Source organism: Solanum tuberosum, unplaced genomic scaffold, assembly GCF_000226075.1.
Source record: "Solanum tuberosum cultivar DM 1-3 516 R44 unplaced genomic scaffold, SolTub_3.0 scf00172, whole genome shotgun sequence".
In the NCBI taxonomy this organism is placed as follows: Eukaryota; Viridiplantae; Streptophyta; class Magnoliopsida; order Solanales; family Solanaceae; genus Solanum; species Solanum tuberosum.
This window is the reverse complement of record NW_006239095.1, coordinates 1,129,501-1,141,955: the sequence shown is the minus strand read 5'-3', so window position 1 is coordinate 1,141,955 and position 12,455 is coordinate 1,129,501. Positions and strand designations below refer to the sequence as shown.

Here is a 12,455-nt window from a genome sequence, read left to right as displayed (position 1 = left end):
GAATTTTGTGTTTGCTATATGTGAAAATTGCTCTATCAAGAAACTAGACGCAATGTTTAAATAGTAGCACAAAATATCCTTTTTACAAATAACCATTCCGCACTTATTCATTAGGCCCATTTAAAAAATAATTGTAATATTTATCTTCTACAAAATCTGGCCATAATTCTAATATAGTAGACATTGATTATATATGGAATTCTATATACATTGTTATAACTAAGTTCTTATGATTTAGGCATAATACATAAATATGAATCTTAATTTGACTTCAGCTGACAACTATGACCTTTAACTTTGAATGTGCACAAGTAGACACTTAAACTTGTATAAGATTGAACAAGTAGACACACATGTCATATGTGGCATAATACACGTAGGATGCAAAATTGTCATGTAGGACGAATGTGTCTATTTGTTCAATTTTATACAAGTTTAAGTGTTTACTTGTGCGCACCTAAAGTTAAAGGTCATAGTTGCCAGCTGGAGTCAAGTTTAAGTGTTTATGTTTTTTAAATTTTTGGGTGTGCATAAGTAGACACTTAAACTTGTATAAAATTGAACAAGTAGACACATGTGTTCTACATGGTATAACACGTGTAAGACGCCATATAAGATGTTGCATAGGATGTGAATTGACACATAGGACGTCAAGTAGGACACATATGTCTACTTGTTCAACTCTTTATAAGTTTAAGTGTCTATTTGTGCACATCCAAAATTGGAGGACATAGATGTCAAATGAAGTTAAGTTAAATGACACGTTTATGTATTCTCCCTATATTTTAAATAGTTAACTTATTTAACACATTTTTTCAAACTTTGAATTGAAAGTGTATAATAGAAATATTTTAGGTCAATACTTTATCATGTGTTTAAATTCTCAATTGGAATAGAGTTCTAATCTGAACATCTAAATGAAATTTATTAGTAAGTTAATTAAGTCATAATACTTTACCCCATATATTCGACCATAGCATCTTTTCTTTTTCTTAATTAAGTATATATTTATGGCATCTCTTTTTGTTTCAAGAATAAAATATAATTAAATTCATTTCAAAAATAGAATATAATTAAAGAATGTGACATATTTTATTTTATTTTTTGCAATTGATTTGTCTCGAAACTCATGGATGAGAGCAATGGCACTAGGAGGTTTGTCGATATGTATTTCAACGATGAGATCGAATTAATTTCTAAATGAATTTGTTACGTCGACTTGTGGGAGAGATTATGCGTAATAGAATAATAATAATATCGCGATTGAACTTTTATTTTTACAAGTATTACAAAACCACAATATCACTATGAAAAAAACATGAATTAGCAACTAATAACTTTTGTCGCTAAACAGTAAAAAAAATTTATCGCTAATTCTATTTAACAAAGAATTACTGTCCAAACATCCTAGTAACATGTATGGTTTTTGAGCTAGTTTTGGATATGTCATAGATAATTTTGATTTCAATAAGTTTAATCATCAAATGATCAATAAAAATTTTAAATGATTTTTTATATATAGTAAAATATACATGTATACAACAAATGATCAACAAAGTATACTAATTATTATCCCTAGAGCAATACAAACAAGAAGAAGAAAAAAGAGCTAATTAATTTGTTGTTCTAAAAGCTATAGTTCTTGATGGAATTTTTTTCAAGAGAGACTTGAAACAACAGTAAAGTTGGTAGTTTTTGTATGACCTATATAGGTCATGGATTCTCGAGTCGTTGATGCTTGCATCAACATAACACCTCCGCCCCCCCCCCCCCCTTAGGATGCGGCATTTCCTCTGCGCCAGACTAGCGTGAATGCAGGATGCTTCGTGCATTGGACTAATGAAATCTTCTATTATATCGCGTCTACAAGAAAATGTTCACTCCTATAAGGATTTGGGCATGGAGGATTAGGAACTTCAACAATTTCTTCAAGCATTAAGACAACTTTTTTCATTGTAGGTCTCAATGAAGGATCTTCTTGAATACACCAAATAGCAACCATTATAAATTTTTCTAATTTTTTTCTATCACTCATTGCATCTAAATCATTTTCAATAAGTTCATATATTGTGCCTTCTTGGTAACAATCATAAACCCAGTAAGTCAAAATTGCCTTGTCTTCACCAACTTCATAGTCCACATTTCTCCTACAACAAATGATTTCAAGGAGTAAAACACCAAAGCTATACACATCTACTTTCAATGTGATTGGCATGTTTCGAAACCATTCAGGAGCAACGTATCCTTTTGTCCCTCTTATCGCTGTTTGAGTCTCGGATTGATCCATTCTCAACAACTTTGCTAGTCCAAAATCTGATATCCTTGGCTCAAATTGATCATCAAGAAGTATGTTCTGAGGTTTGATGTCACAATGAATGATTTGTGTGATACACTCGTCGTGCAAATACAATAGCCCTCTTGCTATCCCAAGTGCCACTTGAGTCCTTTGGTTCCATGTCAATTTTACATCATCAAAAAGGAAACTTGCTAATGAACCATTGTTCAAGAACTCATATACAAGCAATCTATGAGGACCTTCATCACAAAATCCGATTAAACGGACTAAATTCTTGTGATGAGTTTGTCCTATCACATTAACTTCAGTCTTGAATTCCTTATCCCTGTCTTGTACTATCCGATCCAATTTCTTGACAGCCACCGCAATAGGATTACCAATATCAACTACACCTTTGTAGACAATCCCAAATGCCCCTCGTCCACGTTCTTCCTTGAACCCTTCCGTGGCTTTTGATAGATCTTTGTAAGAAAAGTACCTTAATGTTTGATCCATAGAACTTCCATTTCGATCAAACGTTAGTCTTTTGTTACGATAAACTAGTAAAAACCCGAGTGAAAGTACTCCAAGAAGTAAACAGTTATCAAAAACAGAACTTCCTAAGAACACAGACACAACAAGTATGATAGTTTCTTGATTCTTGTTTTTAGGCTTTGAAGAGTTAGTATTTTCTCGAAAATTACCTTTCCTTCGTTTGATAAATGCTTTTGAATTCACTCTGTTATCTACTCTGCCATTTGAAAGTGGTAGTTTTTTCTTCCAACAACTATTTTCACGAATAATCGAAACAGCACACATACAATCATTCAAACAAGCATTCTTACATTCCTCTTCATCTAAAGACTGAAGAAGCTCATAATCACTCGTAGGCCAATCGATGTTTGTTATAGTTTCCATCTCAACCTGACTTCCCGCATCTTCTTGATTGTCACCACAATCCTGCACGTAGTCCGGTATGCATCCTTTGTAGTCATCCTCTGGATCAACTAGTGAAAACGCCCGCGGACATTGACAATCTGGTCTTTTATCTATACTTAGTCTACAAATTCTGTTATATCCACAAACACCACTACCTTTCTCTGAAGGCAAACTATAACATATATTATCAGGAACTGACCAAACAGTAGACCATACATCATTTTTCGAGTCTTTTAGACGTTGATACAGAGCAAATACGCCATCAAAATTGAGCGTAGCACGATGATAAAACCGTGCTGATGATCCAATTTCACCTTGTGAAAGAACAAACTCTTGGCTGTTATTCACTAACAGGAAAATATGCCCTGATTCATTGAACTTTAACTCATAATTCGATGCATTCAACTGATCGATGCTTCGAATCAAGAAAAAATTCTCATTTATATACTCACTTGGTAAGTTCATACTAGCAATTCCAATATTCCCATTTTGAAACATCCTAAACAAGAATTTGAAAAATTTGACTTAGATCGACGAGATGAAATCTTGAATCCTTCTCTAAATTCTTGAGTTGGCATGATTGTGTCTTTACTATGATTGAAACTTTGCCATAAACTATCAGAATCTTTGTTTACAAGCACGAAATTACCGGTATCTTTCATAGTACTATACCAATCAAAGGATCAGAAATCGATGCCTCGTCTTGCTGTGGACTAGTAAGGACTAGTCCGCGATCAGCAAGAAGCTCGATTCTTGATCCTTTAGGACATGGATTGTCACCATTTGCATACCATATTATTGTTTTTTTGGGTATTTTGTTGTACCATATTGATACTAGGAATTGATTTTCATTCCCTAGTTGTTGGAATCCAAATGCAAAATCTTCATTTGGAGAAATCCATGGAGATGTTTGATCATCACCAGCAATGAGTGATGATCCAATTTTCACATCATTTTTAGTTTGGGACAATGAAAATTTTGGACTAAAAATCAACAAGTTTAGTAAGAAATGAAAAGGTAATAAACTCACTTTGGACATTTTGTTGTGTTTTGAGATTGCATAAGTAACTACTTTAAATAGAGTTCGTTTGGATTAGCTGATCGTAAATAGTTCATAAGCTTTAAGTGTTGTCAAATAGACACATTCGTTATACATGACGTCCCACGTGACAATTTTATGTCCTGCATGTATTATGTCGCGTAGGACACATATGTCTACTTGTTCAACTTTATACAAGTTTAAGTGTATACTTGTGCATATCTAAAGTTGGAGGGCATAGATGTCAAGTTAAAGGGGATATTTATGTATTATGCCTAATCTTTTTATGAAACGCGTAACTGTTTAATAGCAGTTTCAACACTTCTATCCCGCACACCTAGAAGTGTTTTGATGTTTTAATCAGCTAATTCAAACAAACTCTAAATGTCTAGATATGATAAAAATAATGTTTATAAGCTTATTGACCGATTTATAAGCTTAGTTAAACACATTTTATAGTCTTTTAATGGAATTTTGGTTTGTTATTGAAGTCACAAGTGGAATTCAATAATTGGAAGTCAATACTTTTACACTATTATTAAATGATGATTGGTAGTTTTGAATTTTAATTAAGAACCAAAATCTTGAATGACAACCTAGGAATTTCCAATCTAGAAGGAACTTAATTAACAGAAAAATATCATGGCCATCCACTTGTTTTATTAAGACTATTGTTTAGTAAACGATTCTCTTTTTATTTCTCTAGCAACTTATGAACTTTTAGATCATGGTTTAAAGATTATGAGCAAATTGATAATTTTACGTGAGATAAACGTTAATCGATAATATAATATTTTATCTGTAAAATTAGAAAATATATGAACAAAAATTAAACTCGAGAAATTCGACTTTTATTGACATTTCAAAAGAGTTCGGCAATTGCCTTGAAAAGACATATTATTCAAACTTTTTAGTCAAAAAATTCAGATAGTAGGAAAGAATAGTCAATAGATTTTTTACTGTGGATAGAAACATATAAATTAACTATTTGGTTTCTGAAACACATTGGTCCGACTAATTTGGATTTACACTACATATAGGATATACTTGAAGGAGAAGCGCTCTATATTAAGAATTTCACCCTGAACTCGAGATCTTCAGTAAAGATTGGAGTTGTCTACCCCCCCCCCCCCCCCCCCCCCAAAAAAAAGTTCAAACTTGTTGGCCCACTGGGGTTGAGGCAACTAACCAATGAGAGATTTCTCGGTTACAACAACAACAACAAAAATATACCCCGTGTACCCCACAAGTGGGGTTCGGAATAAGTGAGGTGTATGCAGGCTTAACCCTACCTTGTGATGGTAGATAGACTGTTCCCAGGAGATTTCTCCGTTATTTAAAACAAATGCCCCAAAAACCATTTGTTAATGTCTCAATTACAATTTCTTCACTAGTAAATGAATATGGAAATGTGAAGAGTCGCACTTGGTGACATTTTTGAAGAGTCTGAGCAATACAGATCATTAGTACTATCAAAGAAAATTCAACATAAAAAGAAAGTAATACAACTAGACCACTTGAAAGTACTATACATAGGAGGAAATCGCCCGTAAATGAGGCTTATGATGTTAAATAGTTATGCTAAAATTACATGAACATGGTGGCATTGTCACTTCAACAGATCCTTCAAGCATTTGACAGACCTTCCTCATAGTAGGCCTCGTTAACGGATCCTCCTGAACGCACCAAATACCAACCATCACGAACCTCTCGAGCTGCTTCTTGTCATTCAAGGCCTCGATATCACTTCTCACCAAAGCTTCCAAGTTCCCTTCTTGAAAACAATCAACAACCCAATCCACAAGAATCGCCTCTGGTCCATAGCTTTCCTCATTCTCCAAACATTTCCGACAACTGATGATCTCTAGTAGCAGTATACCAAAGCTGTAAACGTCCACCTTAACTGTGACAGGACTATGTCTGAACCACTCTGGAGCAACATAACCTCTTGTTCCTCTAACATTAGTATCCGTTCGACTCTGGTTGATCATCAACAGTTTAGACAATCCAAAATCTGATATTCGAGCAACGTGATAGTCATCAAGGAGAATGTTCTGAGGCTTTATATCACAATGGATAATCTGTGTACTGCATTCTTCGTGGAGGTATGCAAGTCCCCTTGCAATCCCCATCGCGATACTTGTCCTCTGACTCCAAGTAGGTTTCAGATCACCAAAAATGAAACTTGCAAGAGTGCCATTACTCATATACTCGTAAACCAACAAACGATGAGGTCCCTCGTTACAATATCCAATCAGGCGAACCAAATTCTTGTGATGAGTCTTACTAATCACATTTACTTCAGTCATGAAATCTTTCTCTGCCTCATGAGCAACTCTATCCAGCTTCTTTATAGCGACTACGTTTCTTGAACCGATAGACATTACCCCTTTATAAACAATCCCAAATGCACCCCTGCCTAGCTCTTCCTTGAACTCTTTCGTGGCTACTACAAGATCTTTATACGTAAAACTATGACAGACAGAGTCCGTCACGTGACTTGTAGGGCGAAATGTGTTCATTTTCTTTTTATAAATGTGGAAGAATCCCCAACAGAATACACCAATGAACAGAACATTTACCAATATAGAGCTACCTAAGAGCGAGGACGCCAAAATTGCCCAAATCCGCCAACTCTGCTTTTGATGAGATCCCGGAATTGGAAGGCCAGGACTTGGAGGACTTAGAGGCCTTCGAACACCATCGTTCCTTATTTTCATAAAAGCTTTCGAATTCAGACTGGTGTCTATTCTCCCATTTGACAAGGGCAGTTTCTTTTTCCAGCAACTATTGCTTCTATGAATGGCTACAGCACAAAAACAATCATTCAAACAAGCATTTTGGCAGTCCTGTTCAGTTGAAGGACTAATTTGCTGAAAATCTGATTTCGGCCAATCAGTGTCACGAATCGTGATAAAACTGTATAAATCATCAGGTGAACCCCTCCCAACTTCATCACAGCTTATAGAAAAATCTGGTTTGCAGTCACCATAAGCATCGCTCGGATCAACCAAAGAATATCCTTTAGGACAGTTACAAACTGGTCTGTTGTTTGTATCAAGACTGCATACATTGTTGTAGCCACAAGAACCAGGTCCATTGTCTCCATCAATTTTGATGCATATATTATCCGGTTGAGACCACAGAATATTCCAGCCACTGCTATTGAAAATCCTTGAATGATAATAATGACTAAGAACTCCATCAAAGTTAAGTGTCACACGATGATAATTGTCCGAAGCTGAAGGATTGGATCGCGGAGTAAGAATTTGTGTTTCATTGTTTCGCTTCAATACATACAGCACGCCATTCTCTCCAAACACCAACTTATCCCCAGAATTGATTGCATTTGTTGGATCAGAAGTTTGAGTGTTATAGTACTCATCATCATAATCCTTATTGGAAGGCACACTTTGTGTAACAAGTACCAAATTTCCATTATCAAGCATCCGAAGATAAAATCTACCTGTCAAGACATAATATAATTAAATCATACTCTCAGCTCTAACAGTTGACATCTATGTGTTAAGACATACCAATAACAACCACGCTTCAATTCCAAACAATTTGGAGTTAGCTGTATGAATCCTCACTAACCATGTTTCTCCATATATAGGCATAACACATAAACATATCATTTAACTTGGCTTCAACTGACATCTATGCTCTCTAACTTTGATTGTGCACAAGTAGACACTTAAAACTTGTATAAAACTAAACAAACAGACACATTCGTCCTATCTGACATCCTACATGACAATTGTGTGTCCTACGTAACATCCTCGAAAGCATAGGACCTAAAGAAAAAAACACTACCATGACTAGAACTAGTCAATTATTGATGAATCCTCATAATCTACTAGACTACTACTCTTATTTCTAACTCACCATTAACTTCTTCTTTTGAAAAAAAAAATCCAACAACAAAACGGCTTCCACAACTCCAAAAAAAAGAGAGATTACATCTATCATGTTAGAGACATAACATAATCAAACAACCAAATGTTGGGTTTTGCAAGGTGTGAATGGAAAATAAAAAGAGAAAATGAAAAGTGGAAGAACCAATGAAAGTGGGGGAACCAATTTTGGAGGGAAAATGAAAAATCATTGCAAAAGTGCAAATGAAAGGTCATTTTTACCATATTGGTAGAAGAAAGGAAATTGTTGTCCTTATATTAGGAAACACTTCCTTTAGTTCTTAAAGGGTTAAGAAGAAGGTCGCCCCCTCGCGCCGTCGTCATCGCTCGGCCTCGGCTTCGGATTTGGATTTGGCAAATGAATTGATTGATAATATTTTTGGACAAAATTTATTTAATCAATCTTGTTAAATCATTTCATTTCTCTTATAAATTAATTCATAATGTTAATTAAATAACAGAATTAATTTGGTGCAACTGAATTTATTTGAAATTCACGTGTAACAGTAATCCTTCCAAAAATTTGTTACTTTTCCCAAACGGTAATCCTTTCGAAAAGTCGTTACTTTTCCCAAAGGACACAATGTTCTGGAAAAAACGGGTCTGAACAGATTTTTCTGAACAGACATGTTCCTTGCTGCAAATGGCTATAAATAAAAGGTCTTTTTCGTTTTTTCAAACACTGAAAAATTTTCCTCTCTGCATACATTTTCTTACATAAATAAAATTGTCGATCGACTAAGTCTGTGTGTGCTCTTGTTGCTGTTCTTGCGTTCACTGAAGTTTGAGGTACCGCTACTTCTTTAACAGGTTAATCCGTTTTATCTTGGGAGGAATTAATTTGCAACCTCGGGTACAGTGAGGGGATTAAATTTCTTAAGGAAACACAGTGGTTTCTATGGACTCGGATTAAAAATCATTCTGTCTATTTCATCTTTTTTCTGTTTCTGTATTATTGACTAACCTGATATGAGATAACAATCTTAAGAAATTTAATAGTTTCTGTATTTGAGGTTTCTGGAGATTAAAACCTTTATGGTTTTTTACTCTGTTTGAATTTTTAAAATTCAATCGGTTAATGATTAAAAGAACATAAAAACTTTATCGTTAAATCAGAAACAGTCTGTGTAAGGATTTATTCTTTACTGGTAGTATTTCACATACTAAACTGTCTGCCATTTGTGACAGAAAAATGACTAATTCAAGTCAAGTAAATGCTGGAACAGTAAGTGCTGCAACAACATCGGTTGCACACAATCGTTCAAATGCTGCCCTAGCACCGGCTGAGAAACCTGCAAAGTTTTCTGTAGTCGACTTCAAGAGATGTAGCAAAAGATGTTTTTCTATCTAACTACGTTGAGTCTGCAGAGGTTCATTAATGAGAACGTTCCTGTTATGTCGGATGAAATTTCGCCTGAAGAACAATTCTTGGTAACAGAAGCATGGACACATTCTGATTTTTTGTGTAAAAATTATATTCTGAGTGGCCTGCAGGATAATCTGTACAATGTGTACAGTAATGTGAAAACCTCAAAAGAACTCTGGGATGCTTTAGAAAAGAAGTACAAAACAGAGGATGCCGGAATGAAGAAGTTTATTGTGGCAAAGTTTCTGGACTATAAGATGATAGACAGTAAGACCGTCGTCACCCAAGTTCAAGAATTACTGGTCATAATCCATGATCTCCTTGCTGAAGGTATAAATTTATTTAATACCTATGTTGGAAATATTAAGTTTATTCTTAATACTCACATAATCTTTAATGTAGGATTGGTTGTGAATGATGCTTTTCAAGTGGCAGCAATTATTGAGAAGTTACCTCCATTGTGGAAGGACTTCAAAAACTACTTGAAACATAAATGCAAGGAGATGACTGTTGAAGATCTCATGGTAAGGCTGAGAATCGAAGAGGACAACAAGGCCGCAGAAAAGAGGTCACGTGGTAATTCAGCAATATCTGGAGTAAATATTGTTGAAGAAGATCCCACAAAATCAAAGAAAAGAAAGAAAACATCTGGTCCAAAGAGCAATCCTCCTAAGAAGAAATTCAATGGAAGCTGCTTCAACTGTGGCAAACGTGGTCATAAGTCTACTGAATGTAGGGGTCCTAAGAAGGACAAAAAGAAGGATCAAGCAAATTTGGCTGAATCCAAAGAAGAGATGGACGATCTTTATGCAATGCTTTCAGAATGCAACTTGGTTGGAAATCCAAGAGAATGGTGGATAGATTCTGGTGCCTCATGCCATGTTTGTGCCAACAAAGAATTATTTTCATCATATACTCCAGCACCTACAGACGAGAAGTTGTTTATGGCAAATTCCGTTGTTGCAAAGGTGAAAGGAGCTGGCAAGATCCACCTAAAGATGACATCAGGCAAGGTGGTGACTTTGAACAGGGTCTCGTATGTTCCGGAATTGCGAAAGAACCTAGTTTCTATACCAGTTCTGACTAAGAATGGATTCAAATGTGTATTTGTTTCTGATAAAGTTGTAGTAAGTAAGAATGAGATGTATGTAGGAAAAGGTTACCTCACTGAGGGCCTTTTTAAACTCAATGTAATTGCAGTTGATATGAATAAAGATTCTGCTTCTTCTTACTTGCTTGAGTCTAAATGTTTATGGCATGAACGTTTGGGACACGTTAATAACAAAACCTTGCGAAAACTGATTAACTTAAATGTTTTGCCTAAATTTGAGTGCAATAAATCAAAATGTCAAGTTTGCGTTGAATCTAAGTATGCTAAGCATCCTTATAAATCTGTTGCAAGGAATTCATATCCCTTAGAACTGATTCACACTGACATTTGTGACATGAAGTCAACACCAACACGTGGTGGGAAAAAGTATTTCATAACTTTTATTGACGATTGCACTAGATATTGTTATGTCTATTTGCTAAATGGTAAGGATGAAGCAATAGATGCATTTAGGCAATATAAAACTGAAGTTGAAAATCAGTTGGATAGAAAGATCAAAATGATCAGAAGTGATAGAGATGGAGAACATGAATCTCCATTTGCATAAATATGTTTGGAAAATGGAATAATCCAGGAAACTACTGCTCCTTACTCTCCACAATCTAATGGAATTGCAGAAAGAAAAAATCGAACTTTAAAGGAAATGATGAATGCCTTACTTATAAGTTCAGGTTTACCACAAAACTTGTGGGGGGAGGCTATCCTTACAGCAAATCGAATACTCAATAGAGTGCCTCATACGAAGACACATGTTATTCCATATGAGAAATGGAAAGGTAGAAAACCCAACTTGAAATATTTCAAAGTGTGAGGGTGTCTTGCCAAGGTCCAGGTTCCTATATCTAAGAGGGTGAAAATAAGGCCTAAGACTGTGGATTGTGTATTCATTGGATATGCCACAAATAGTAAGGCATGTCAATTTTTGGTTCATAAGTCCGAACATCCGGATATTCATGATAATACGGTAATGGAATCAGATAATGCTGAATTTTTTGAACATATCTATCCGTATAAAACTAGACTTGAGTCATTTAGTGGGGGGTCTAAACAACCTCGAAAAGAACCAAAAGAGAATGAAACCAATGAAGAGAGTCCAAGGCGCAGTAAACGTCAAAGGACAGCTACTTCATTTGGATCTGGTTTTGTAACATTCCTTCTTGAAAGTGAGCCTCAAACATTCAAGGAAGCGATGTTGTCTAGCGACTCAACCTCTTGGAAGGAGGCTGTCAATAGTGAGATTGAATCAATCTTAAGAAATCATATCTGGGAGTTGGTTGATCTTTCTCCAGGGAACAAACCCTTGGGTGCAAAATGGATCTTCAAAAAGAAGATGAAAGATGATGGAACTATTGACAAATATAAAGCAAGACTTGTTGTCAAAGGCTTTAGACAGAAAGAAGGTCTTGATTATTTTGACACATACTCGCCAGTGACTAGGATTACATCAATTCGGATATTAATTGCCCTAGTTGCAGTATATGGTCTTGAAATCCATCAAACGGATGTGAAAACCGCATTCTTAAATAGAGAGCTGGAGGAAGAAATCTACATGGAATAACCTGAGGGCTTCGTAGTTCCCGGCAAAGAAAAGAAAGTATGAAAACTTGTTAAGTCACTTTATGAACTAAAACAAGCACCAAAACAATGGCATGCAAAGTTTGATCAAACCATGTTGTCAAATGGATTTAAGATCAATGAGTGTGATAAATGTGTTTACATTAAAGACACTACAAATCAAGAAGTCATTGTATGTCTGTATGTGGATGACATGCTGATAATGAGCAAAGACATTGCCAATATAAAAGCTA

General features: G+C 35.3%; 2 protein-coding genes across 2 annotated transcripts in view; both read right to left on the bottom strand.

Moving 5' to 3' along the window:
- Positions 1–1,852: 1,852 nt before the first annotated feature.
- Positions 1,853–3,712, bottom strand: LOC102595784 (G-type lectin S-receptor-like serine/threonine-protein kinase RLK1). The gene has a single exon (XM_006354148.2). The coding sequence runs from the start codon at positions 3,710–3,712 to the stop codon at positions 1,853–1,855; it is 1,860 nt and encodes a 619-aa protein (XP_006354210.1).
- A 1,988-nt stretch (positions 3,713–5,700) lies between these two features.
- The window catches only part of LOC102595458 (G-type lectin S-receptor-like serine/threonine-protein kinase RLK1), a 10,393-nt gene continuing 3,638 nt past the window's right edge, over positions 5,701–12,455 (bottom strand). The window contains exon 2 of the mRNA XM_006354147.2: positions 5,701–7,719. Coding sequence (XP_006354209.2) covers positions 5,822–7,719 — 1,898 coding nt within the window. The 3' untranslated portion in view covers positions 5,701–5,821. The remainder of the gene's footprint in view (positions 7,720–12,455) is intronic.

Excerpts from the sequence above, each read along its gene's own strand:
- LOC102595784 (XM_006354148.2), bottom strand. The coding sequence starts at position 3,712 with ATGTTTCAAAATGGGAATATTGGAATTGCTAGTATGAACTTACCAAGT.